The sequence below is a fragment of the Ammodytes marinus genome (genome assembly GCF_949987685.1).
Source record: "Ammodytes marinus genome assembly, chromosome: 8".
NCBI lineage: Eukaryota > Metazoa > Chordata > Actinopteri > Uranoscopiformes > Ammodytidae > Ammodytes > Ammodytes marinus.
This window is the reverse complement of record NC_137212.1, coordinates 11,122,930-11,150,862: the sequence shown is the minus strand read 5'-3', so window position 1 is coordinate 11,150,862 and position 27,933 is coordinate 11,122,930. Positions and strand designations below refer to the sequence as shown.

General features: G+C 42.0%; 1 protein-coding gene across 1 annotated transcript; it reads right to left on the bottom strand.

Annotated features, from left to right (window-relative positions):
- Window positions 1–1,815: 1,815 nt before the first annotated feature.
- On the bottom strand, window positions 1,816–27,813 carry arid3a (AT-rich interactive domain 3A; the record flags this gene model as incomplete). The annotated part of the gene is made up of 8 exons (XM_080032276.1): window positions 27,200–27,813; window positions 26,643–26,925; window positions 7,296–7,368; window positions 5,845–6,028; window positions 4,943–5,190; window positions 4,310–4,591; window positions 3,027–3,116; window positions 1,816–1,961 (listed from the first exon to the last, which is right to left on the bottom strand). The coding sequence occupies exons 1-8, from the start codon at window positions 27,778–27,780 to the stop codon at window positions 1,816–1,818; spliced, it is 1,887 nt and encodes a 628-aa protein (XP_079888402.1). The 5' UTR covers window positions 27,781–27,813.
- Between the last annotated feature and the right edge of the window lie 120 nt (window positions 27,814–27,933).

Here is a 27,933-nt window from a genome sequence, read left to right as displayed (position 1 = left end):
AACTTCTTTTTTTTATTTTTTATAAAAATCTATCTGCAGCAAGCTTTTATACAAACACCAAGACACAAGCGAGCACTCAGCTGTGGCTATGATTACCTCTCAGCTCACATTGTCAAAATCCCCAAATAAGCAACATCTAAAAACAGTCAGAGGATCACAAGACATTCTCTGTTATATCCTTGACAGGTGGCGAGCCGTCCTCAAGGACCCCTGTATAGACAGGATAGAAGCACTAAGTCATGCAAAGCAGAGCTGAAGCAAAAAAAATAAAAGCATCTGTAATCTATAATAAAGACAAAACGTCAGATATTAGCTGATATAACTGTCAGGATGAGTTTCTTCTGAAACTCCTGACACCTGATTGTCCATGTGAGTGTCGCCACAATGATGAGCATTGAGTGGATACACAATTCCTGGGAATTAAAAGGGCTTTATGTACAAAAACGGGCATGCATCTGACCTTAAGACAATCACTCCACTAATAAGGCCAAGTTGGAGAAAAGGATAAAAATAGTTCTTTCCGTAGAGAAAGATGTTGAGAAGCAGTGCTCTTTCGAGATAGTTTTACAAAGTTATGATGAGCAGAGGGACACCTGAGAACAATCGTAACAGTGAATTATTCAAAACGGGAAGAGACGTTGTGGACGCTGCTGATGAGGTGCAGTGAGGTGCGCGGGATAAAAAACCCTCAAGAAAAAGGCTTTAGTTCATGTTCCCGCCTGCACAACTGACCTGACTAGCACAAATAGCCATTTTGAACTCTTCAGCTTGATAAACTTCCTGGAAGCCTGGCAAGGACATGCATCGAACTGGCCTTACGTCCACAAAAAGGTCAAGGGTTTAGGTAGAAAGATATGAAACCACAACAACTGCTTTAAATCAGCAGCCACGTGGTATTCCAGCTAATTAACTACTACCAAGACTAGTAGAGATCGATAATGGAACCCAAAAAAAAAAACTAGTGAACCAATATCCAGATTCTTCAGATCCAGTTTGTTTCACTGGAGAATCTGTAGCATTGATCCAATGTGTATCTGGGTACACAGCAACTCGCTCCACCACACACAGATCCAAAATGGCTGCCATGTGAATAAGGTTATAAGGTTTTACACAAAATGAGGTCACGACGGTACATTGTTATATGCCCTGAAGAATCAACATATACCTTTAAAGCTATTTCTGATTAAAAATAGAGGATATTCATATTTTCTTTTTTTTCTTTATAGAATTTTAAATATATAGTTTTTTTTCCTGCAGTGAGAGGATTGTTAAAGATTTAAATGATAAAACACAACAAAGAGAATAACAATAAAGATAATAATGACAATGAAAAGGTAAAATAAAAGATAAAAAAATATCTCCCCTAGAGGATAAAACATTGCTGTCTATCAGTAGCTGTGTTTGTGAGTGTAAACAGTGCATTACCCTCCCTGGTTATTACCTTCTCTTTTGTTCTCCGATAAACTTTACATTTATGCAGAAATAAATAATTCACAGGTTGTGCATATATATATATCTTTTTAGCATATACTGGCTCTCAGTTGTGATGATGATTTTTCTTTTTCTTCTCTGAAATCATTTTGGCTATGAAGAACAAAAGAGGTGAGTTTGTGAGAGAAAACCTGAGATAGTGTACTTCAAGTGATCAGAGATTCAGTTTGTGTCTGTCTGTACAGTCTATGGTTCCTCTCTTTTTTTTGGCATAGATTATGTAGAATATGAGGTTGATTTTTGGCTTTACTAAGCGTGGTAATTGTAAAAAAAAAAAGAAGAAAAAAAAATTCAAATAAAAGTGTAGAAAGGCTGGGTTTTTTGTTAAGACAATGAGTTGCTGGAGGTTGAGGTAGGTGTGTTTTGCTGCTGCTGTGGAGCGGCACGACTGCTGACCGTCTTGTTGAAGATGGAAGATCCAGATGCACCAGACAAGGCCGACCCTGCTGCAGCCTGAGCAAAAAGAACGCCTAGAAAAGAAACAAGAAACAGATATAATTGTATTATAGTATAGTTACAAAGTGAGCCTTTTTAGTTTCCTCTCCATTTTAAACGAAAACTTAAAGGATTACTTATTTCATATTATCCAGAGTAATGTCAAAATTAAAGCAATTGCTCATCATTTTGGAAAATAGGCTTATTTGCTTTCTTTTTTGAGAGTTAGATTACAGGGTTGGAGCTAAGGGGCCACTCACAATAGGGCCGTGGCCCCGTGCCTGAGCTCATTGGCATACTAAAGTCTAGACCGTTTGGCTAGTGTGACCACGCCATCCGTATTCCAGCACGGAACAGCCCCTTGGCTACGGCACACTTGGGAGAGGTGTGCCGTGGCCAAAGTACAGATGCTAATGAGATGACACGCGCACAAGCAAGCGCACAATCAAGCGCACAGGCGGCGTTCCTGACGTGAATTTATTAAGGATGCATTGTCCGTTAACGTCCGCTGCCTTTCTAGTCGGCACCAGAATTGCCCACCACTTGGACTGTAGCTACATAAAATGTGTGAGAATTAATGTGTGTGTAGGCCTAGGTGTGGGCTAATAAAAGAGGGAGAGAGCTAAATAGGTGAGCGCAGAAAGCAAAGCAAAAAGGTTAAAAAATATTCACAAACGTCGTATAGCCTACAAGTAGATACGCTCCAAATCCTAAACGCGTACGGTGACGTAGGCAAGGTGCAATCGTGCCCAGGCCACGAGCAGTGTGACCACGGGCCAGCGGGAGGAGTGGGGAGGGGGGAATCGTGCTAAATCTTCCTGCAGCACGGAACAGGCAAACGGCCTTAGTGTGAGTGGGCCCTAGTCTATCTTAGTGCAGAGACTTAAAAAGTGTATCATCACAACGTATATTGTTAATTAAAAAACTGTGGTTTTATTGGGAGTTACATTGTTTTTCCACTGACAACAGTTTATTCAACTGGCCAGTATTTCTTTGTAGTCTTATGTCTGTGAACAATATGCATATATAAATTAATGTATAAAAATAAATAAAGTCAGTGATCAGCTGGACTTCCTGTGTCACATGACAGCAACACTCACCAGTGTACACCACTCCATTGAGCTCCACTGACATGCTGATGCTGCTTGTGCCGTTGGTAGTGAGGTTCAGGGCTGAGTCCTGTCTGCTTTCTGTGAGGAACCACAAAGCAGAAATGTGTTAACAAAACAAAACCACTTTAACTGTAATTTTTTTTCAGTGCCAGATGTCTTTTGTTAGACTAGTTCAGAGTTTAAATACCCCATTAATCTATACACAGAAAGAGAAAACCAAACTATAGCCACTCAAGAAAACAGTACTCTCACAGCACAGAGTAGCTTGTGAGAATACCACATTTCTCCGAAGTCCCCTGTATTGTCAGTACTGAGAAATAACATGTTCTATCAGAAAAACCAAGACAAACTATATGCTATACCATCAAAGTGTCTGCAAGCAGAAGGGAATCCCCGCACAGGCAAACACACATGTACTCAGAGCATGCAAGCAGCTTCTTTAAGCTAAACAGGTCAACATATAGGCCTGCTGTGGGTTACTTCCTCACTGCTGGGTGTTGTGGTTTTGTGGTAAGATGACAAGATACTCTTGAGATACTAACTGCCAGGAAGGCTGAAACTGTGAAATCCAGCTTGAGTAAATTCTGAGGTAAAACAATGAAATACAAAATCCACAATCTGGCCCACAAAAGATGTGATGTAGTCATATTATTAGGTGTTAAAATCAGGTATGAGTTGTGAAAAAACCTTTTCCTGTCTGATATGGTGTTCTAAAAGCAGATACTGTAAGTCTCTCTGGAAGAAAACAATTTGTGTAATTCTAAATACATGAATATGGATTTCCAAATACCTCAAGGCAGCACCCTGCAGCTTCTTCTATTAACTATGTACAGGTTACCTTAAGGCAATGACATTCATCACCAGGGGTTATAATTGTATTTTTACATAGATGCTATAAATATATTGATGTCTGTTGAAGCAAACAACCCTGTTCCTCCTATCTGCTGCCAGCTGTCACAGACAGAAGTAACTCCTTAAATCTGAGCAAGATAATAATAGAATATTAATTGTCAGACCAGGTTGAGATCTACTTTTATCAAGACAGGGCAGTTTGGATCACAAATCATAGATTTCGGATCAATGTGGTGGCAAAATCAACCGTTGTCCATCTTTGAAACCTTGATAAATTAAAAACCCTTTGAGACGTACTGTCTTACTCTTTTATCTTATGTTGATTCGATCTAAAAATAACTACCTCAACACACAGAGGAGCACATATGTCTTCTTCTTGTTTTGGGTTCAGAAAACCCTCTGTGTACTGAGTTAAGTACCTTGGTTGTTGATGCGGACGTTCATGGGTAACTGAGCGGACATGGCCAGCAGGTTGTGTTGCAGCGCTCTCTGCAGCAGTCGGTGGTGTTCCTCGGCCGACAGCGCCATCTTCTTCTCCGGCGGCTCCCCGGCCTCCAGTTTGTCCCTCAGCTGCTCCAGAGCCGCCACCTGAGCCGCCATCGCTGCATGAGCTGCTGCCGCCTGCACAGCAGCCACTGAGTGACCGGCCATGGACCCCGCCGACATACGAGCCATACCCAACCCGGGAAGGCCTCCCTCCTCTTCTGACCAGACACCACACAAGAGGGAGAAATGGGGTCAACTTCAGGCAGGCAAACTGAAGTACAACTGGATGTGATGAAGGCTGAAGCACCATGTAGATTTACATTCCTCCCTTTCCACACAGACCGTAAAATAACTGGTTTATGAGACACACTTTTTTATTACTCACTACTGCTTAAGATCCCCCAAAGTAGAGAGAACAGCAAAAATTAAACATGAGCTGAGGAAGTAAAATCATTTGAAACTCAAGGTTTGAGATTACAATTAAAGAAGACTATGTTCATGTATGTTAAAACTGGTTAAAGGTGAATCCCTTGTGACGTGAGTGCAGCACAACATACAAATCTCACCTCTCTTGATCTTCTGGATGGGGGTGAGCGGGGACCCGTTGGTGCCAAATGTGAGGCCCATACTGCTAGTGGGGATTTTGGGCGAGGAGAGCATGGTGGGCGTGCCGTTGGGCGAGTAGGTGAAGAGGGAGCTGCCGAAGCTCTGACGTCGGCCCTCCCGCCGATTGCTGTCGATAGCTGCCTGGAGCTCGTTGGGGTTGCTCAGACTCCTCTTATCACATTCATACGGGTACAGGTACTTCATGTATCTGGAGGTAAAACCATGCATACAGGTTTGATTAAAAGCTTGTTAACCAAAGTTTCTCCTCCTTGGAGTTTAACAGACATGAAGGGTTAGGGTCTTACTATCAAGATGCATTGTGGTAAGTGTATAATCTATTGTTTTCAGAGTTTCACCAATAACAGAGACTAAAAGTCAGGACATATCGGTCTCTGATGCCATATTTGGACCATTTGTTGATAATATGTCCCTCAAAACCTCAAACTTTATGAAAGAACAATACTTAAATGCTCGAGGACCATTTAAACACTCAGTAAGTGTTCCCAGTTGATCAGCTTTTTATCATACAAGATATAGTGCGATAGACTACAACTTGAAGTTGTAGATGAACACACTACAGGAAGTGACTTCAAACAAAGAGGTTGATTCTAAAGCAAGATGGTTGTCGGTGACATCTGATAACCAACGGCTCTATGTGCTTGACACACTGCAGAACAAAAAGATAATGGGTGTGATGGTTTTGTATGCCTCAAGTATACCAGCAACTGAACAATAAATTAGTTTATGGTATACATCCAAACAAACAAAATTAAACTGGGTTAACTTTCAGCAACAATCCAGACAAAATAAAAACCACATTGTGTGTGTGTGTGTGTGTGCGCGTGCGTGCATGGGAACTGACTGTGTGCGGAGGGTGAAGGCTGCACTGGTGATTGAGGTAGGCAGGTTGAGTCCCTTAGTGATCTCTCTCCACAGTTTCTTGTTGATGACCTCCACCAGGCCTCCCTTCTCTGTCACCAGCCTGTAGAGCATGTACAGATCCAGGACCTGCTTGGCCATAATGGGAATACGATTCACCGGGGTTCCTTGAAAGACACACACACACACACACACACACACACACACACACACACACACACACACACACACACACACACACACACACACACACACACACACACACACACACACACACACACACACACACACACACACACACACACACACACACACACACACACACACACACACACACACAGTTTTTTTCTTCTTCAAACTACAGTAGTGATGACAAACCACGTATGAGACGTAATCAATAATTACAATTTAGTATTAATCTGTGACAGATGTCCATTTCCCAGAAGAGAACATCGAAGCCTTCATAAATCTTTGTATTAAATCATTATCATTTAAACACTGAAAGATGCCTTTGTTTGACATAAAACAAGATCCATCCTCAATTTTAACATTTATGAGTGATGCCTCAATTATAGGTACGACCTGCAGATGGAGCTCTCAGATTCTCAGTGCCTGACTTGGCAGACCCCCTACACTGTAAACATTTAGTGTTGGTTTTCCAGTTGGGAGCATGTCTGTTCTCTCCCGTGCCAAACACTGTCAAGCTGATCTGAAGCCAACCGGTGAATTTCACAAGACAGTTTGGTATTTAAAAGGGAGTAAACATCTCAAATGATGCAATTTTGTACAGCTTTTCCAGGAAGGACAATGAGCTGTTGGCATGATGAGAATGGGAGCTTATTTGGCTCAGTGTGAAGACCCTGTATGTGTGTATGTGTGTGTGTGTGTGTGTGTGTGTGTGTGTGTGTGTGTGTGTGTGTGTGTGTGTGTGTGTGTGTGTGTGTGTGTGTGTGTGTGTGTGTGTGTGTGTGTGTGTGTGTGTGTGTGTGTGTGTGCAATGGGGTTAGAAATGTGGGTAGGGCCTTGTGGACAAGCGTCAGCGATGGTAAGGTAAACCAATCCATTCCGAGGCATTGATACGATGTGTCCCATTCTAGTTATAGCCTGGGAACGACGCAGGGGCTGTGCAACCATAAAGCAATCATCTCCGATGTGAATAAAGACCCCACCCATGTGAGTGAAAGAGGAGTAGATGGTGCTGTGTCATATGTCAGAGAGATACGGGTGGGGGGAGGGGGTGATCAACCTTTTCTATATGCAACTTTAAAGCGTCTCTTTATGAATCTGACTGACAGAAAAGCAAAAAGACATACTCAGATAAGAGAATAAAATTCATAGATGTAGCTATGCTATCCTGAGTGAAAATAGGCTTTCACACACACACACACACACACACACACACACACAAACACACACACACAAACAGTTGCATACCTCTTTTTTGCATGAAGCTGAAGAGGTCATCCAGAAACTCTTTTCTCTTCGGGTCTCGATCCAGTTCATACAGCTGTGGAGAGGAAGAGGACAGAGACGGATGAGGAAACAATTTGACATTTTACACATCTGAAAACAACAAATGTTTATGTTAATGTTAGTACGTCAATGTAATGGATAGCAAGCAATCTCAATCATTGAGAAATCTGGAAAAAAATTCCCTCAATGCTCTGGCTGACCTGAGCCATAATATGTGTGACGGCAAGATGTACAAACATACACACACACACACACACACGCACGCACACACGCACGCAGACACAATTAAATATGTTCACTTAAAGATCCTCCCTAAAGATCTATCATGAGAAACCAATCAGTTGCCTTCTGATCATAAGAGGGGATGACAGAGAGAGAGAGAGAGAGAGAGAGAGAGAGAGAGAGAGAGAGAATCAAAGAAAAGCCATGGACCAGTCTGACTTGATGAGAACCTGATGTGGGTCCAGCTGCTGGCGGGGCCCCGGGCTTTGGAAAGTTTGGTGAAAGTTAGCAGTAAAAAGTGGGGCGCCCACTCCGGGGAGTACAGTGAGGCCATTGAGCCTGTGGTTGTTTTTCAAGCCTAGTTTGTGATAGTGAAATATCTTTTTGGAGCTCTCTCTCTCTCTGTATGTGAAACACGCTTGATGCCAACATGTAGGCTACTCTCTCAGTGGTTTGTAAGCAGCGGTGCAGCTTCAGTACCTGACTCAATGACCCTTCTCTTGACAACTACACATCATTCTTCGTAAGGTCATGGGGTTTAGCAATCTGTTATTGAAAATAGCAGGCTTGAAAACACAGCGCACAGCTGAGCAGCACAAAACAAAAGGAGCATAATGTCACTAGTACACAGACCCAACAGTCCACCACAGCAGGGCAGGCCAAGCCACAATTAACCGTCATGTTGTGGCGCGGAGGCATTTCATACCACGTCACAGAAAACATTAACTTCACCGCACGTGTCAATTACACGCAAGCGCTGTAGCCATTATTTTGGTCTTATGTATTGTGACAATACATCGAAAATCTTTGGGTTGTGGATGGACAAAACAAACAACTTTGAGACGTCACCTTGACTTTTGAACTCTTCATTGTTATAGACCAAATGACAGTCCTGTGTTCAAATGAACAACACTGAAAACTGTTAATATGAAAATGAATAATTCAGAAAGTATAAAAAAGGCACTTTGACAGTATTTTTTAGTTAGTAAGACAACTAATGGCTATTTTTTTTATCAATTATCGATTCATCTGCTGATAAGTACTTTTATTAATCGATAAGTCTACAAAATGTGTAGAAAACACACATTACATTTATTGTCTTGTCCGATTGTCAGTCTTAAACAACAAAAAATATTCAGTTTAAAATCATATTAAATGGAACAAATCCTCAATCTGGAACTAACAGAATGAAAGGAAAAAGACGCAAATCGAGTGATCGGATATTTTGCACATCAATAATATGTCAATCAGCTGCCTGATTGATGGGCTATTTGTTGCTTAATATCTAATATAATCCTATAACATGTATTAGCTGCAACAACGCTCTAACCAGTACACCATGAGCGCCCCCGGCTGCAAATCTGATAAAGTTTTGTGGTGCACTTACTCGACATTGGGATGAAAATTTGCATATTGAGATGAATTCTGACATTGCTCACTAAACTAGACAAGTAAAGGGTGAATTCAAACACCAAACTGGAAGTCAGGTACTAAAAGTTTTCTGCACTGGGCCAGAGAAAAAATTAAACGTCCAGCTAAAGTCTGGTGTGATGGTGACAGTAGTAGTGGCCTCTAACCACTAACAGACTGTCCCTCGTCGTGGCATTCGGCCCTCATTAGTGATACCAAGCTGCCATCAGATCTTATTATCTAGAAGGGAACAGAGGGGTGGGGACTGTTGAGCTGAGGTGGACGGGACGGTGGGGGGATGCCAGCTAATGTACAGGCCTGCTGGAGGCAAAGGGGGAGTTTTAATTACAGGATGCATGCATTTCGTAAAGTGCCGCACCATAAATCTTGGAAATTACACCCTCTACTCCCCTCCCCCTACGTTGCTTCATTTGCTCTTTCTCCTGATCACAAAAACAAATATTTCCCTCGTGGCGTGGTGGGAGCTCTGTCATGTGAAAACAAAAGCGGTAACATGGGACCCACATTTTTTAAGGAATTGCGGTTAAAAAAAAGGTTTAAAATTTTAGAGTAACAAAATGCACTTCCTCCACTTTTTTCGGGGGTTGACAGCAGCAACGCCGCACACTGATAAATGAACTATTAAAGTTGACGTTTTCATGTGATGATTGTTCAGTCACAGCAATTGTAAGATTGGTGTAACTGCAGCATTACAGTGTTGAAAGCCAAGTATGAAACGTGTTAACATGCTCATAACCCTCTTACTAATGCTTATCCAGTTTCAAGTCTCATTCACTATTGGCACACGGACCCAGAGACACGGTAGCCTTCTTTGTATCAACAAACATGTGACTGTAATCTTAATGCTCTCAGCTGTTACAGTCTGTTTTCGCCGGCAGCCATCTTTCACAGCATTCAATTTTACTTTTAAAAGGTTCACTTTCAAAAACCTGGGATTGAAAACAGTATTCAGGACATAGAGATCACTACCCAGTGATTTCACACCAGCAGCTGGAAGTGTTTTTAACTTATAAAACCAGGAAAACAACATCATTTTAGCCAACACAGAGAGATATTAATAGTAAATAGTATATTTACACGGTCACACAGTATGTTTACAGCAACTGCAACATTCCTTAATAAAACCTATTGGTAGCACAAATAAGTATTTGCCTTTTAAATATAATTTTCTAATCGGCCTTTAACAGGAATTAACGTACACTCACACACCATGTTAGCACCATCATGACAGAAAGGTTGGGCGTGGAGTTAAATACTGGGAGAAAACTGATATAAATTAAACAGTTTTTCAAACGACCTACAGAACCAGTTTCATCCAAATATTGTCTTATTTTACAACAACATCCGTGTAAACATACGTCACTGATAAACGAACAGAAGGAAGATACCAGCAGTAGTGCTTTTAAAATAAAAAAATGCACACAACACGGTTCGCCCAGTGGCTGCAAATGCACTCATCACTCTTCATACAACATATAGGTTGCGTTCCGAATCGCATACTTTCTACTATATAGTATGTAGAAAAAAGATTTAGGATGTCCCGATTCTTGTGGCCAGATTTAGGATGGTTAGAAGTACCCGGATGTCCTACTTCATGCGGCCAAGATTGTTAGTGTTGAAAAGTGCATCCTATTTGGGCAATTCTGACCCACAATCCAGTGCGCACGTGAAGTGACGTAACATCGGCGAAGCCTCCATATTAAAACAAACGGTGATGCGACGGATATAAAAGCAAGAGGCAAGATCAAGGCGCAATGTTATGATGAAATAAGAGAGAAAAGTATGTCCCAATAGTATGCCTACTGCATCCTAACTAGATTCTTTTTATCGTCGGATGTAGTATGTAGAATAGAAAAAAGAAAGAGTATGCGATTCGGAACGCAACCATTGTCTTTCAAACATGTCACCCTGTGGCTGGTAATGGCTGCATTACAGAGAACAAGCCGTTATGGGCTCCTGACTAACTGCTGCAATCAGGATCCTGTCAAACCAGCAAGACCACTACCACCCCTCCAGCCCCACTATATCTCTTCACTCCGACTCTCAGTATATCTTTCCATCTCTATTTTTCCTCATTGTCCTTCCGCAGCTGCTGATCTCTCTCTTCTCTGGACCATAGACTGTATATAAGCTCTGTACTAAGTTTCCCATTCTGTCTTTTACACTCTTTTCTACATTTGTCCTTCAACGTCTATCAGTTTCCTTCTCTAAGTATATAACCCTATATACATTATAACTCCCCTGACGCCACAACCCCCCCCCCTCCCCCCTTCCCACACACACACACACACACACACACACACACACACACACACACACACATACACACCACACACACACACACTTTATCAGGCTGAGGTGGGTGTGGTTATTGTAGGCATATATAGGTTCACGACTATAGTATGTGTGCGCTGGGTCAGGGGCCCCTCCTGGATTAAAGCGCTGCTATTTAGATAAACGACAAGAAACTAGATAAACTGGGCCAACTGGTAATGCTGGGAGCCAGTTCATGTCCCTTCACCAAATGCCCTGCAACAAAAAAGGTCATTAAAACGGCAGAGTTGACAAGAAGACTGATAGTTTAATGAGCTGCAGGGTTTCTAAAAAACACCTTTTCAACACTCTGAAAACAACAATGTAGAAAAAGAGTCACAATAACAGATTATACAAACATTTTATGGCGGCAAACTCATAATTAGCATCAAAGACTGACTGCCTGTTGACAAATGTTGACAGTGGAAAGTGAACCAAATGCTGCCTGGTTAGCAGCTCAAGTGCCAAGACTTCAGACTTCCCAAACACATTTGAACAAGTATTTTAGTGTTCGACTGTCTGAGGGTTTTCGTACCCTGGCTGTGTATGTAGGTCAGCGTCAGCCTGTCTGCAGATAAATTATAAACAGGCCTTACACACAGAAACAAAGTGGTTTTATACCTCAAATAATCAGTAACCAAAGAACAACTTGTTGCTTCAGCCTCGCAGCCATCAAAGCAGTGGTGGTGGTGGTGGTAGGTAATACAGTAAGTGTGTGTGTGTGTGTGTGTGTGTGTGTGTGTGTGTGTGTGTGTGTGTGAGAGAGAGAAGGGGGGGGCGCGTTAATGCAAATGGCAGTTAGCAAGCCAGCGGCGCACCAGTGTCACATAGCACATAATAGAGGCTTTGCAACTGAAAACCAAAACTGAGAGGGGCCGGGTATTGTCCACATGCTCCCTTACACCTGCCAATCACCTCGATCATGTTGATCTGAGGCTGACACACACACACACACACACACACACACACACACACACACACACACACACACACACACACACACACACACACACACACACACACACACACACACACACACACACACACACACACACACACACACACACACACACACACACACACACACACACACACACACACACACACACACACACACACACACACACACACACACACACACGGTTTTTAAGTAACATTTTAAACTCAGTTTTTACCTTGGGTGCAAAAATCACATACTATTAGAGGCTGGTTAAGGGGGCTAATGATTAAACATTCCTCTATACAGACTCATGGATATAGAAATGTATCTTAAAAATTCCAAATATAAAGAAAATGGGAATTATCTTCTTATAACCATAACTGCAAAACAATCATTTATATATTGGCCAAGGCCATTGTGCAAGTTGCATCAGTAGGTCTTACAGTATTTAAGTATGTTGTTGTTACAGTTAGCTACAATAAAGAGTGGAAAGCATTAATTGATTTGAACGTCTTTGTGCTTTTTCTGTGGCTAAGCATAGAAGGAACCAGGTTTACACTGAGAAAAAATCCACTTGAATCAAATGACCAGTTTCACAACTTCATAGTCCATGAGTTGTTTCCTCTAATGAAGGAGATTAACATGAACTTGTTTTTTACATGTAGTATCGACCAGACCCGACTAGAATGGAAGAAAGCTGCTGTGTCATTTTTGAGACACAAATTATGAGCATGGAAAATGTACTCTAAACCAAATTGGAATAACAGACAAAAAAAAAGATGAGGAAGAGAAAAGTACCTTAAATGTAAACGTGTGCACATGCACGCATGCATGGCACACACACACACACACACACACACACACACACACACAAACACGTACACATGACATGGGGGAAGGGAATGTATGGCTAGTGTGGGGGTTGGGGGGGTGATACGGCTCATGAACACATGATCAGGCGTATTCAAACGCTGCATTGTTCCTGGCCAAAACCCTTTTATGAGTATCATTAATGTATAAGCAAACATGGCCACCAACACGGCATTGCTTCAGTTGCTTTAATCCCACAATGCAACGGTTCTGTTCCCGAGATGACAGATTGGGTACACTGCGGATATGAAAAATGGAAAAATGTCATCGGTGACACAAAATGATAAGATGATTGGTTAAATCTACTGCACTATATCAGGTGTTTATCATGGGAGGAATATGAACGAGCTCACGAGGAGCACATGCCGCTGGTCGTCATCTACTCTGGATCTGGTAAAGGTGTGTGATTTCACTCCAGTGCCACATGTCAGTGTGTGTGGTCCAGGCAGGATGAGAAAATATCTCTACTGAATGTCCAGGAGAATGATATTCTAGTCGAACAGAGATCTACACCCAGAGGAGGCTTCATTGAATCTAGGTTTGTAAAAGTGGTTGATCAACTTTGAGGCTGACGTAGAAACGTATGGCCTCAGAAAAAGCACAGTTTCATCTGTGTACTTCAGACAAACCTTTTCATTGGTTGCACTGGTGCATTGGCATGCTCTACCTCCGTGTGGCAAGTTAATATGTTAGCAGGTCTCCCATTGTGCAAGATGCGGCAGTAGACTATCTCACACTCTTTTGTGGAAATATCAGTGTCTCTATCAATCATAAATTAAATTTACTTTTTTTTTAAAGAGTCACTTCGATCAACTGTGCACAGGCGGTAAACTGTGCATGGGTGGTGTTGTTTGCGTAGGTCGGGATTACATTTAAACTGTTCTTTTACATGAGAATTGATTTGAATTCAGTGAACAGGAGCTTGCTTTGCAAGGTTGTAAGCACTGTTTAATCTAATCACTATTTGTGACTCCTCACACTTTGCCGCTGATGTGCTTTTTAGAAACATTGTGCATTTTTAGGGTTCCAGGAAAAGATTATCAATTCTTCTCTTCATCATGATGATTAAGCCCATTATTTAACATTCATCCTCTCAGTTTCTGTAGTTTGCTCACAAAGGAATGTGGATGCATTATACACAGTGTAGTTTAACACCTGCACCCACGCACATGCTAACATTAAGTGTGCCATGTCTGTCTTTTTTGAGTCTCTACATAAAACCAGGCTATATGCTGACAAAATAATAATGAATAATTAATCATTTTGATATTGGTCAAAGGCAATTGTCCCAGTTATATCGATTTTGGATCTTTTATTTGAATCAAAATAACCTGGTGAGAAACCTGACAGAGCTGCAGAACTGGAAATCAGACTACTTTTGCAGACTGGAACCTTTCAGATAATAAATCAAATCATAGACAAAGATTGAGCCAGACCCTAGCTTAGTAAAGACTAAGTGAAAAAAACAGATATTAAAAGAACACACAGTTCATTTCTCGATCTGTCTGTTCTGCTTGACCTTTAAATCAAAAAGAATCAAATTCTTGTAGTGACAAGCCCATGTTCTTGTTTTCCTTTCCCTTTGTTGCTCGGGATTATGTTCCGCTGCTGTTTGCACGACACTTTCCAGAGATCACCTGCTAATCAAACAATGTGAGCAGCACTGTGACGTCTCCCTCTTTTAATACAGTGTGGAACGACTATCATTTGTACCTTTTCTTTTGTCTGTTCAGACTCGTTGGATGTCACCGCTCATCACTAGATTATGAGAGTTAGGGACGAGCAATGCAAACTATTTCAACAAGTTATATATCAAACGTACAAAAAGCAGGTCAAAAGAAAGATGCCTTTACCCATGGTAATAGACAATGGACATTAATGGAATGTTGCCACAAGATAGTGTGCTGTACAAACATACCGTTCTTCGATTCTTTGAAAGCAACACATTTTACACACCCATTTTTCTTAAGACTGACCAGATAAAATCTAGGAAACGTAGAAAAATGTCAGACTGAAACAGATACCTGGTTGAAATAAAAAAAGGCAAAGCAACAGGACTCATAATCCACACAGTAACTTCTCTTAAGCATGGCCCACTGGTGGGACCTAACAGCCTAAAAAGGAGAGAGATTAAGTGCCAAATACATTTTCTTTGTGTCTGTCGGAAAGTTTGACTAGAGGGGTAATCAGCCACCGCTCTTTACTTTGTCACTGTACTATATAACTGAATTGCTTCCTTGTGCTTGTCGTGTTCATTTGGAAAATAACTTAATCCAGTCAATCAACAGAGCTGACAGTAGTGTGACAGAAACGGCGCTGAGATGTCTCTGCAAACTGACATCTATAATGAATCTATCTTTGTCTCCTCTGCTCTCCGCCCCTGTCCTTCCCCATCCCCCACCCCCACACACACACACAATTAAAAGCAACAATAGAGCTGTCCAATTGTAGATGCATTGAGCGGTGTTTTATTGACAGGTAGGATCAAACACATCATAATCCTAACTGACCGGATGACCCCGTAACTTCAACTCCCATCGACTGAGGAGCGAACAAGCCGCGCAGCCACTGACTGTATCTGAGGTCACTTTATCTTCTACAGTCACATTTACACTTAAATTGTAAAGTAAGCGATAACGGCACTGCGGATGATACACAGGCAGTTTGTAGCGGTTGCTGAATAAAGCCACATATTTGAATTTGTAAAGTGTGGTACAACACTTAGCAGCTCATGAACAACCTGCAACCAATTTTTTATTAAAAGGTTCAATATGGGCTTGATTTAAACACAGCGCGTTGTACAGTATGATCTCCAACATTTACTATATCCTGGTTTTTCATGATTTGGTTTCCACCTCAGTTAGAATGAAAACAACCAACTTCTGAAATATATTTTTTAGGGCTGTCAAATTAACCCGTTAATTTTGATTAATTAATCACAGAAAAATCTATTTCTGCATTGCCCTTTGACCCGGTGCAAAAGAGGTGAGACGATAGCGGAGCTGCACCTGTATCTTGCGGACACGACCCGCACAGGATTAAAGAGTAAAGAAAGAAGCAGGGGAAAGGGGCCGAGGGCTCTATGGATGTGTTATGGGCTGCTCCGGGCAAATAAGCCTGAAGGTAGGAATACGTCTTATGTTATTCTCCGCAGTGTCTGTGCATTATTGATTTAGTGAGTGCCTAATCAACAATGTAGGTTCAAAACAGTATCTCTCAATCTTCCTCCGTGTCTCAATTTTGTTTGCTAGCTGCGAACGGACACCCGCCCCCTGGCCCCCTCTCACTCTTCCTAGCATATGCCTGTCTTGTTTCCTCCTTTGTGTACGTGTGTGTGCGTCATTTAGCCTGTTTGTTTTTTTGTGTAGTTCTTAAATGTATTTCATGTAGAAACCTGGCTGAGGGGAGGAGACAGAAGTTACGAGAGACGGAGAGAGAGAGAGAGAGAAACGAACGGTAGCCTATAGGCCTACAGTTGTTTATAAACAGGCATAAAAGTGTCATATAAGTATGCGATTAATTTAGATTAATTAATCACAGAGCCTGTAATTAATTAGATTATTAATATTTTTCTGTCAACAGTGTATACATTTCTCTTTCATTTACAGACACCAATAATATACAGCTGGAAATTAAATAAACTTTGAGGATATGAGTTCTTCATAGTGTGAGAAATTGTAGATGAGACCACGAGTCTGCAGGGCTTTGCCAAAGACTTTAATGCTCGGCTTCTGCCAGATATTATTGAATATACAGTATCCTCCTGCTGACGTGAGAAAAAAAAAGTAAAACCCAGCTGATGAAGATCGGACATGAGGCCAGAATGAGCACCATCCCGTGTTCACATGCACTCCATTCCTGCCTGCCACCATCAGCTGCCATGGCTCGTAGATCTGGATAAGAATCTGAAATAGCAGCCAGCTTTCCCAGGACCCTCGAGAGTCTAATGTGTGTAGCTGTGACCAATCTGTCCAAACCGCACTGCTAATGAGTAGTACCACGATGATGGATGCCCAAACTGGGTAGGGCAGCACTGAACAGACTGAAGAAGGGGACATGGGTGGAACAGGAAAATAAAGATCCTTGATATTTCTTATCAGACCCTTTTTCGATGCTATTTCCCTCGCAAAAATCTTCACAAAGAGATGTATATCTGTAAACTTTAGCATTTCCCACAAAACAAGTCTGACCTGGATAACAATCTAATGAGCGTTTGTGTGAAAGCTGAAGGTATTTATTCAGCGCCAGTGCAGATGCCGTGATAGTGTTTGCGTCTGAGGGTAGAGAGATCAGGAGAGAGATTGAAGGGTAGCTGAAGGTTCACAGAGAGGTCTGTGATAGTCCTTGTGTACAAACAGGATGAAGACATGCATGAGATATTTAATCCGGCTCGGTGAGACTAAAAAGGCTGTGCATCGCTGCTCCTCACATGGCCGACAATCAGAGTGATAAATGGGCGGGGCACTGGGTTTAATAATTGACAACTGTAGCCTTAAAAACAAATCTGGCACACCCAGCGCCGCGGAGGGCCAGATATCTGTCCATAAGACTGATGTGTTGTGTGGCTGAGCTCACCCCAATCAATAGATGGATGGGCCACAGTTTAGTCTCAAAATGCCCCTGTGTTTCTCCTCTCCAAGGAACCGCAACCTTTTGATCCGTGACATTTAAATGCAAACCCCAAAAAAGCAACTTACAAGGTTTTTGTCAAAATCAGTGAATATCTTCTCACGATTCCTTAACTGTCCCTTCTGCATGTGTGCTGAAAAAAAAACGTGCTTGCAAACATAAATGTAAAGAGCATAGAAGCCACAACATATTGGAAAGTCTGCAGAGATAAAAGGGCTCTATTGTCAGTTCATAATGGTGTGAAATGTAGATTAAGAATTGTTATTTGAATTGATAGTGTGAATAGAGCCCTGACGCCTGCTGCCATGCCTACACCATTAAGGGAAGGTCATCTATTATCACAGAGACAAGTCAGGGCAGCAAGTGTGTTGTCATACGTGTTAAATGGGCCTGTAACATTATGGATCAAAGCACTCATAGGCTCTTTTAGGATAGAATGTCAGGGAAGCGTGTCCCACCCTGCATAATGTTTGAGCTATTGACCGCACAGAGGGGATTCAGACCTTGAAAATGTGAAGCATAGTATTTCTTCTTCGTTTGTCCTGTTTCTTAATTGATTCTAGACAGAAAGCTTTCAAAACCGGCTACCTTTTCAAAAGCGACAGCACACAACAGCATTGCTTTTGTTCAAGTGAATTCCTTTCATTCTTTTGCTAAAGTCATATGAAAGGATGTCACTTAGGGCTTTGTTTGTTTCACTCCGTGAAGATCTATTTCTCTGCTTATATTGAGACAACTGGCTTCAGTAAAGTGTTCCTTACAGAGGAAAGGGAAAGGAAGGAACAAGAAAAAGACACACACACACACACACAACAGTGGTGAAGACAATGACGGATGTGTGCGAGGCTCCCCAGCACAGAAATACTCATTTCCTCATTCTATATGAAGGTTTCCACACATTTCAGTCAGGAGGAAGCTGTAGGGAGTAACTGCACCAGTAATCAAGGAACGTGCCAAACTTAAATCAATACTTAAGGTAAGATAGCAGAGAAAAAAGACAGGACGAAAAGAGCTAGCCTCAGCCTTTACGCAACCTTTGTTTACATTCCTGCTCCAGCCCCCTCCCCCTCCCCCTCCCTCTCCGTATTGAACCTCGGCCAATTTCCAGAATCCCTGTGGCAGTACAGTTTCTGACATCAGCTCCATGCTGCATGCTGGGTGTTGGACTTGAATGCTCTGCAGCGTTTCACAGTCAAAACGAGCATGTACTACACACTCTAGTTGGCAGTGGTTCAAAACCCATCGCCAACTGACTTGACTTTTTTTCCCCAGTGTCCTCGACGGTCACACCTTCTCTTTCCCCACCCGCGCCGTTCCTCCTCCACTCAACGGGAAGCCTGTCAGTGGTCTCACCATGCTGCCCCAGCCTTTTGTTTTCGGGGCCCATTAACCTCTTGTTTTCCTTTTGTTAAAACACAGATCACTGCACACACAGTATTTCTCCAGGCATGACATCATAAATGAAATGAAAACTGCCCCTGTGCTGATTAATTCAACCCCAGTTTGGGAAACTGATTCCAGATAAAGCGTTTTACATACGTTCAAGTAGTTTGTTGCTCTATAGTTAATGCACTCTGAATGAATGAGTAACATCCAAGTAAATGGAGTAGCGAATAAACGTAAGAGAGTGTCTGTGTAAAATGTTGTTTGAGTAATATGTTGTGCAAGGACACAGCTTGGTAATTCTTAAACATGGTGTGCCGTTAGTTATTCATTGACAGCAAATAAGGCCAATGGATTTGGGGACATCTAAAAAGGACAACAAGTCCAGTCAACAATCTATAGTGTGTAGAGAGTGGGCTATGAAACTAGCCTGGTCCTACCAGACCATCGTACTTCATTTCATTTGTACAGAAGGTCTGGAATTGCTCAATTGACAAACGTTAACTCACTTGAAGGCGGGTGTCTGTTGAAGTTTAAAACTATTGGATCTGCCCAGTGCCACTCTGGATCTGCCAACCAATCGCATGACGTTTGGTTGTGACGTATGCCATGCGCCGGCTTCTGAGCCACTCCTTCTGTTCGCTGATTGGACTGGCAGAAATCTGGCAGAGAAAACCCACTAACATACCGCACACCCAGAGTGACTACTGAAGGGAAATGAAAATTGAGCGGAAGTATGTAGGCCGAAATTTAGAATTTTTAACTAAACAAATGCACAGCTGTTAAAATGTACAACTTAATATAAAATAGAAAAACAACATGGTGTGGCCTGTTCATACAACCATAAGGCAGATCAAAAGGCCTGCTCGAAACTACAGAGGAATAAAAACCCAACGACCACTTATCAGACAGCTGTATCAGCAAAAACCTGACTGGCAATCCCAATAAGTGTCGCTCCCAATTGGCTCTCATTCGAGCTACACTTCCTGTAGTCACTAACAGCCCCCTCCCCCCTAAACTCTCAATGAGTATGTTTGCATGCGTGTGTGTGTGTGTGTGTGCGTGTGTGTGCGTGTGTGCGTGTGTGTGTGTGTGCGTGTGTGTGTGTGTGTGTGTGTGTGTGTGTGTGTGTGTGTGTGTGTGTGTGTGTGTGTGTGTGTGTGTGTGTGTGTGTGTGTGTGTGTGTGTGTGTGTGTGTGTGTGTGTGTGTGTGTGTGTGTGTGTGTGTGTGTGTGTGTGTGTGTGTGTGTGTGTGTGTGTGTGTGTGTGTGTGTGTGTGTGTGTGTGTGTGTGTGTGTGTGTGTGTGTGTGTGTGTGTGTGCGCGCGTGAACAATTTAATGTTTAATGCCAACTCCCCTCCATTGGCCCTGATCATGGTGAGTGCCATGAATTTTTAAAGACATCCCTACTTTACTGTCCATCTGGGCTCCATCTGCCCAGCTGCTGGTGTTTAAAGCAGACTGAGACACAAGAGAGGAGACTTCAAAGGCTCTGCGTGGCCTCTGGACGGTTTCTGGCCTGAGGAGGATATTGTTTATAAAAGGGGGTGGGGAGTCGGGCAGCTATATAAATGTATACCATATAGCACTGAAGAGACACATCAACAAAACCAGATCGTAATTGTACATCCATAAAATGATTTGTGGATAAAGAGATGCAGTGTTTCAGGAGAACACAATGGCTAACTGGCACATGTGAATGGCCAAAGGTGAAATATTTTTGTGAAAAAAATATATAAATCTCATGATCTAAACAGCTGTTAGCTTGCTTATATATTAGTTTGGCTGGCTTGCAAATGTAGCAAACACAGCTTGAATATATAACGCTACTTATGAAGCTATCATAGCTGAAGTAACATCTTGGTAAGGTAACAGGTTGTTGAAAGAGTAATATCATTCAAAATTAGATTTTTTTTAGACATATTTTTTTATTTACAGGTGGAAGTGTATACAGAACTGCAAGTAGACTTTGAAAGGTTTTAAGATATCAATGTTATTTCTGCTGGCCAAATACTATTCGTTTTTTTTAAGGCTTTTTCTCGTTTTGTGTCGAATGTTTTCACTGAAGAAAGTGTCCCTATTAAAAAGGTTGAAGCTGAAGTATCTCCTAAGTATCACTGGGGACGAGAAAATATATTTGGCTTTTAAAGTGTGGGTGAATTGACCCATTAATTATAGTGTTTTAGAATTGTGCACTTTGTGTACTTAAATATTAGAGGTATGATCCTGAAACTGCAATTGTAACTGTGACACTCCGTTATCGGTTGGTAACTCCATATCAATCATATCAATACTACCTTCTGTTCAGTGACCCAACGTTTATTTTTAAGCTGATAAAAAAAACTACATCTAGAAAGAGATCCCTTTGCCTTTTCATTTGAAAAGGAAAGTAATTGGTTTGAATCAAAACCAAAACCAGTGGTTTACATTTGTTCAGATCAATTCAACATTTGCATATTAGCCGAGGGACTCAATACAAACCTTTTGTATAATACAGCACTTTGGCTGTGGGTCAGCACTTCTACCATTGACCATAAAAGGAGCTTAAGAGGATTTTTAGGAAATAAAAATGCAATGCCAAAAGTAGATATTTAAAGTGACAGATGTATAGGAGGGCTCAAAGTGTGGAGGAGCGATGCCTTGGTATCACCTAAATAACTCGGTTGAAATGGCACTCCACCAGCAAAGCAAATCAGTTTCAATTCAAAAATAATCCAACGATGCTGGCATAACTTGATATCGGCATAAATCCTTGTCCTTTTTTTAATTCGGCAGCGCTCTGTCACAGACTGATATGACACCGCTGGCAAAGTGCCTTGAATATTTTGATTAATTTGCTTAAAACCACAGTGTAATCAGACATCCGACCAGGCAGCACCTCCTGGCTTGATTTAGTCTGACCTTTCGGCTGAGAGTGTGTAGAGAGGAAGGTGGCCGGCTGATTCAGCAGGAATGCAGGTTGGGACTCGGCTGATATATATCTTAGCCACATACACCCCGGGGTAAACCTCGCCTAAAAGTGGGGTTTGTGTGCATGTTTATTCACCTCAATGGCAGATAGGTGGGAAAAAAACTGATGTACACAACTTACTTAAAGTTTTTTTTTATTAAATTCAATTAACTGGAGTGGAGGTTATATGCCTGTTGCCAGGATACAATCTATTTCTTTTACAACTTATGTTCCTTTTTTTATTAACATTTCCCCATCAACAGCATCTGTTGGATCCCCTGCAATGTGCCTACTCTAAGGTTTTTTTATGATGACAATTAGCTTGGACTTATTCAGGAACCGTTGTTGTGTGAACCCATAGAACCATTATACAAATGACTTAAATGTAAGAAATAAAAGGACACTTCTCAGTGTCAAAGAGCTCCAACTGCTATAGACTGATAGCGGCAGGCAGGGTTTCTGCTGAGGATCTGGCGTACGTAGTGGCCACATTATCACCCTGCCTCAGGCACATTCCAACTGCCTCCACCCACCTGCCCAAAATAAACTGTACAGCCTTAACCCCTTCCTCTCCACACAGTGCCCCTTCAAAACACAATTTAACCCCTGAACACATGGAAGGGGAAGAAATGGGGTGACAAAGTGATTAGAAAATTAAAATGACAAAGAAAAATTAGGACATGTTTTTACTATGTGCATTTAATTTAATTAAAATATAGGGGAGAGTGGCCTAAGTTTTTACTCAAAGTGATTTTAAAGTGAGGCCTTGACAGTTATGTCTCCAACTCAAATATGTACATATATTTCAGGATGTTGTGCATCCCTGGCAATAAAAACTTTTGATCTGGAATAAACTGTTTAAGAAATATAGCTTTCGGAAAAAAAGTTGTCTTGTGGCACAACTTGTCCCCGGTGTGGTGTAAGTTGTGCCACAAGAGAGAATACCATGGGGTAAATTGTGCCATTGATATATATCTCATAAACTGTAATGCAAGACAAATCCATAAGACAATTACTTATTTAAGGTTTATTTAAAGTAAATATTTTACAAAGATTGAAGGTCAATTTTCTTAAACAAGGCCTAGCAGATCTAGGTGGTTTTGCCTGCAAAGCTCCAAATGACAAAGTCACCATTATCATCTTTCTGGCCATCTGAACTCTCATCAGTGGTGTCGTTAAGTGGAATGGAGATTTCAGTCTCTTCTGAGCTACTGTAGACAATCACTTTCTTTTTGGTGACCAGCGTATGCAGCCATGCCATTGGCACAACTCTCAGAAATGTGCTTCGCACTAGTTGCTCCGTGCTTGTGACTGCCATCTGACAAATGTGATTCCCCCTCCATTTCTGCCTTTAAATCAAGGCTCAAAACCCATCTTTACACCCTGGTTTTTCCTGCCCATTAACTATCTTACCTCTGCACTACTATCTTTGTTTATATTTGTGGATGTATGGGCTTTATGTCTTTTATTTTTGTTATTGTTATTTTACCTTCATTGTTAATCTACTGAATGCACTATGTACAGCACTTTGGACAGTGTCATAAATGTGCTTTTATAAATATATTTTACTTACTTACTTACTTATAACTCACATAGGCCGTTTGGCACAAATCACCCCAACCCCAGAATTTTGGATAATAGGCATGATGCAGCAGTTTAGGGCTGACATCGTGCTAACTATATAGACACAAAGTGTAGCATACTAAAGCACTAAAACATGTGTCAAATGTTTTCAAACGTGTCTATAATTGTTCAGACACAATAATCAAAAAACCATGATCATGGAAATTTTACTTTTAGAGGCAAAAAACAGTTTTTTGAGCTTAAATGTGCTTATATCTTATTCCATGTTTCTCCCCTCTTTACAGGATGAGTCAAATGGATGGCTCTTCTTAAATATGTGGTCACATTTCCAATTTCTTCTATGGTTTTCTAGAAACAAGGGATGGCAAACTTCCCCAACCGCACAACTTAGGCCACTCTCCCCTACAGTATTTTTTAGCTTATGACTGAAAAGCACAGCACCTCGATGGCATTATGAAGCCTGGGGCGAAAACACTTAGGCCTTATCCAGTTATTAAAGACTGCTTTTACAATGTTTGATCTGCTTTTATGTCCACCATTTTTTTCTTTCCTTAAGCAGGTGTAAACAGCTGGACACTCAGAATAGTTGCAGGGGCGTCTTGAGTAGTGTTTTTCTTTTTTTCTACAATTTGGGATTGATGCTACACTAAACAGTGATGACAGGAGCCATATCCTTGGCTAACTTAAAGACTCTACTTATGAGAACTTGTGAGGTATCACACTAAATTGTATAAAGTTGCAGTACTTATTTTGGTGGTGTTCTGCTAGCTACACAAACTCATAGTGGTTCATGTCCTTGTGTGTAGCCCCACACAAACAATTACTTTCGCTTAGGGCTCTTATGACAGTGCTGCAGATATTAACATTTTCGCAGATCAGCACTATTACAGATTTTACAATGTCATTTGAACATTTTAAAGATCATAAACAACCTGATCAAGCAAATATTTTGTGGAAGTTTGCATTGAAAATGTATTCAAAGCTGTGGTGTGCAGATTTAACTACTGTCTGACGAGCAGAAACCACAAATGACAGTTCCAGACAAAAAATGGCACCCACCAAATATAAAGTAAGGCTGAGTTTGATTTGCATGAGGTTAGAATTATCAGGGGACAGACTGTCTTCGACAAAGCAGGTCTGTAATTTTTTGTTTTCACTAAATTCCCACAGTGCATTTACACAGGATTATAATCACAGGCCAAAGCTGCTATTATTAAATGTTGGAGTCACAATTTTATAAAACTGGCAGCAGTGAGGAAGTTGAGAGTCATGACTCCCTGCAAACAGACGTGACTGCTGGTGCTCTAGTGCCTATATCTTGTTAAAATGCAGAAGGCTTTGAATGGCAGTCTGCAGTTTGGTCTCGTTTCCATAGTAGGAAGAGTCTGACGTTATATAGGCGTGACATGTGTTTTAATCAACACTGGATTGGGTTACACTATCTTAACAGCCAAGATACAGGTTGTCTTGATTATATAACCGTCGGCCAGTGACTGACATGTCATGATAAAAAAGCACTGTATGTCCGACCAGATGTATGCAAACCAGCAACTGTTGAGAGTATCAGTTCAAGTCATTCACACAAAGCGCTATGGAAGGGAGGGGTGGACTATTTAGAGGAGCAGAGTATAGGTTTTAGGGGGAGTTATACGCCATACGCTCTGTAATTTACAAGAAATGGGTTTTAAATTACAGAATCTGTGGTTAGGTTTCAAAATGACGCACATGTTGGCTCTGGGTGGAATACAGTTAACATGCCTCCATACTGAAGGCATTTATATAAGTTTCTGAAAAGCAAACAAGGAACAAAGAGTTTATCAATCTCTACTCTGATAAAAGTCAAACACAAGCTATCATACATGTCGTCAAATATTCCTTATGGTTTGAACTATTGCCACTGGCCATGAGTGTGTTTGCATTTCTTTAGTGTCTCCTTTTATGTCACAGAACCTGCCTTTGCATTAAATGATGGCTCGGTAGAGGCCAAACCTGAAACCCAATAAACCAGCCTTAGTTGGAACACAAAAGCAGAGGCAAATGTAAAAGGATAATAAAGAGATTATTAGCACAAACTCACAAAGTCTTGTATCTATTTTCCTTAGAAGAAACATTTACTGTAATTTACCAATTTCTCAAAACGGAAAATGTTCATCTTATTTCAGCCTATCTATCTTGTTGAATTGTCCATCTAAACTAGTAAAATGGAATCACTTTGTTCAACAAACATTAAGCAAAGCAAGTTAAGTATTAAACCATGTGTACTTCAGTTTTTTTTAACATTAGTAACAGGGAGTGGAATTTAGACTGCTCCCCAGCCGCTCCACAGCAGCCCTCCATCTAAACTTAGCTGTTGACAGACTCAAATCTCTTCACGTAAACAGCCCATCTTATACCACTGGGGCCTCCCTCATAATATCCAGCCCACTCTCATGTTTACAGTAAACGTCAGCATGGTAAGGCTGTTAAAATGCACATTAACTCCTCCCCCAACACCCCCACTCCGGCGTCTCTTCCTCAGCTCGAAGGCCTACTCATGACATAAAACTACCTTTTTTTTTTCTTTCACACTTAGGCAACTACGTTTTTTGGTTTGAATGCGGCCTAAGCTGCTCAACCAGACAAACTGAGTTTTTTAGGCCTTTAACAGATGTATGCCGTCAGAATTTCAGGTGACAATGACAAATGGAAAGCCTCAGCCTAAGGCTTTATCGGCATTTGGCCGGTGCTTACTGTTAATTTGCCACCCTGGTCGGATTCATTTGTGTGCAGCAGAGAAAGTGGCATGATGTCAGGGGTGTCAAGGTGCCAAATGTGCCCTGTTGGCTCATTTAGCTACAGCAGCTGATTTAAAAAAGGGATGAGCTGTTTCCCACATCAGCTGCAGACTTTGACACAACTTATTAAACATTTATTTGCATGTAGTTGCGGCCCATGCATTTTGGGGGACTTTACATGACCTAAACGAGGAAATACAATGCCATCCTACCTGTCTGAACTGCTCCTCGTAGGTCCATTCTCCGTGGTCCTGCCCGCCCAGATGGCCCTGGGTGGTGTGGGGCGGCAGGATGGCTACGCGTGGCTCCTGCTCTCCGCTGGGTCGGGCCTTCAGCAGCTGGGAGTGGGGGTGGAGCTGACGGTGGGGCAGCAGGAGGATGCCCTTCCCAGGAGCCACCGCGCCGTGGCCTGTCGGCAGGCCCTCCTCCGCCAGGTCGTCGTCAAAGTCTTCTTCCATCTCACCTTCAAAGTCTTCCTCGTCCCATTTCTGTTTGCTGTGCAAATGATGAAAAAACACACAACGTTGCTTCGGAAGACCTCTTCTTAAGCAACTTCTTCCACCCCTTTTTGAACAGGAACTATATTATATTTTTTTAAAGTTATTTATCTGCTGCATGTATGTTGCTGAAGATCCCGTGTATTTTTTATTTATTGCTTATACATAATAGTTTGTGTTTGTAATATTTTAACATGTTCAATAAACTATTTAAAAAAAAGACCTCCACCAGCATAAAATATTTCCACTTGACTAAACAAATGAATTCTTACATCTGTTCTTCTTCATCTGACCCCATCATGTCCTTGTAATGCTCCTCCCCTTCGTCGTCATCGTCACGGTCACCGTCGTCCGCGCCGCCGCTGCTGTGCTCCGACATGGGACTGTCCGACACACGCTGCAGCCCGGCCGCCACGGCGCGCATGGCTGCCAGCGCTGCCATCTGGGCCTGCTCTGTCTCTGGGGCCGGGCTCCCCATGGGCTCGTCACCTCCTCCCCCTCCACCTGCGCGGAGCTGGGTGTGTTGGGCTGCGGCTTGTTGCTGGAGCTGCTGCTCCATCAGCAGCTTGGCCCTCTGCTGCCTGTGCAGGTTCTCCATGACGGCCTGCAGCTTCATCTCCAGGCGTTCCGCTGCCTTCCTTTCCCCTCCCTCCCCCACGGCAGGAGCTCCGATCGGGGGTGACGATGCCGATGGTCGATCCTTCGGACCAGGGAGAGCAATCACTAACCGTGACCGCAGTGAAGCAGCAAGCAGCTGGCGGGAGGTTTGGAGCTTATGATTGTGTGGAAATGTGGGTTCTTGAGGACATGTGGAGGGAGGCGGAGGAAGGGGGCGATCAGAGCTCTGAGACATGCAGTCAGTTGTCAGCTGCAGTCGTGGCGACAGAGGCCTCGTTCCTTTCCTAATGGTTTTTTTTCCTACAGTTGGCAGCAGGGCGAGAAGAGTCGTGCAGTGTTCTGTGAGGCACAAGCAGCGGAAGCCAAAGGTAGGAGTACAAGACTGCAC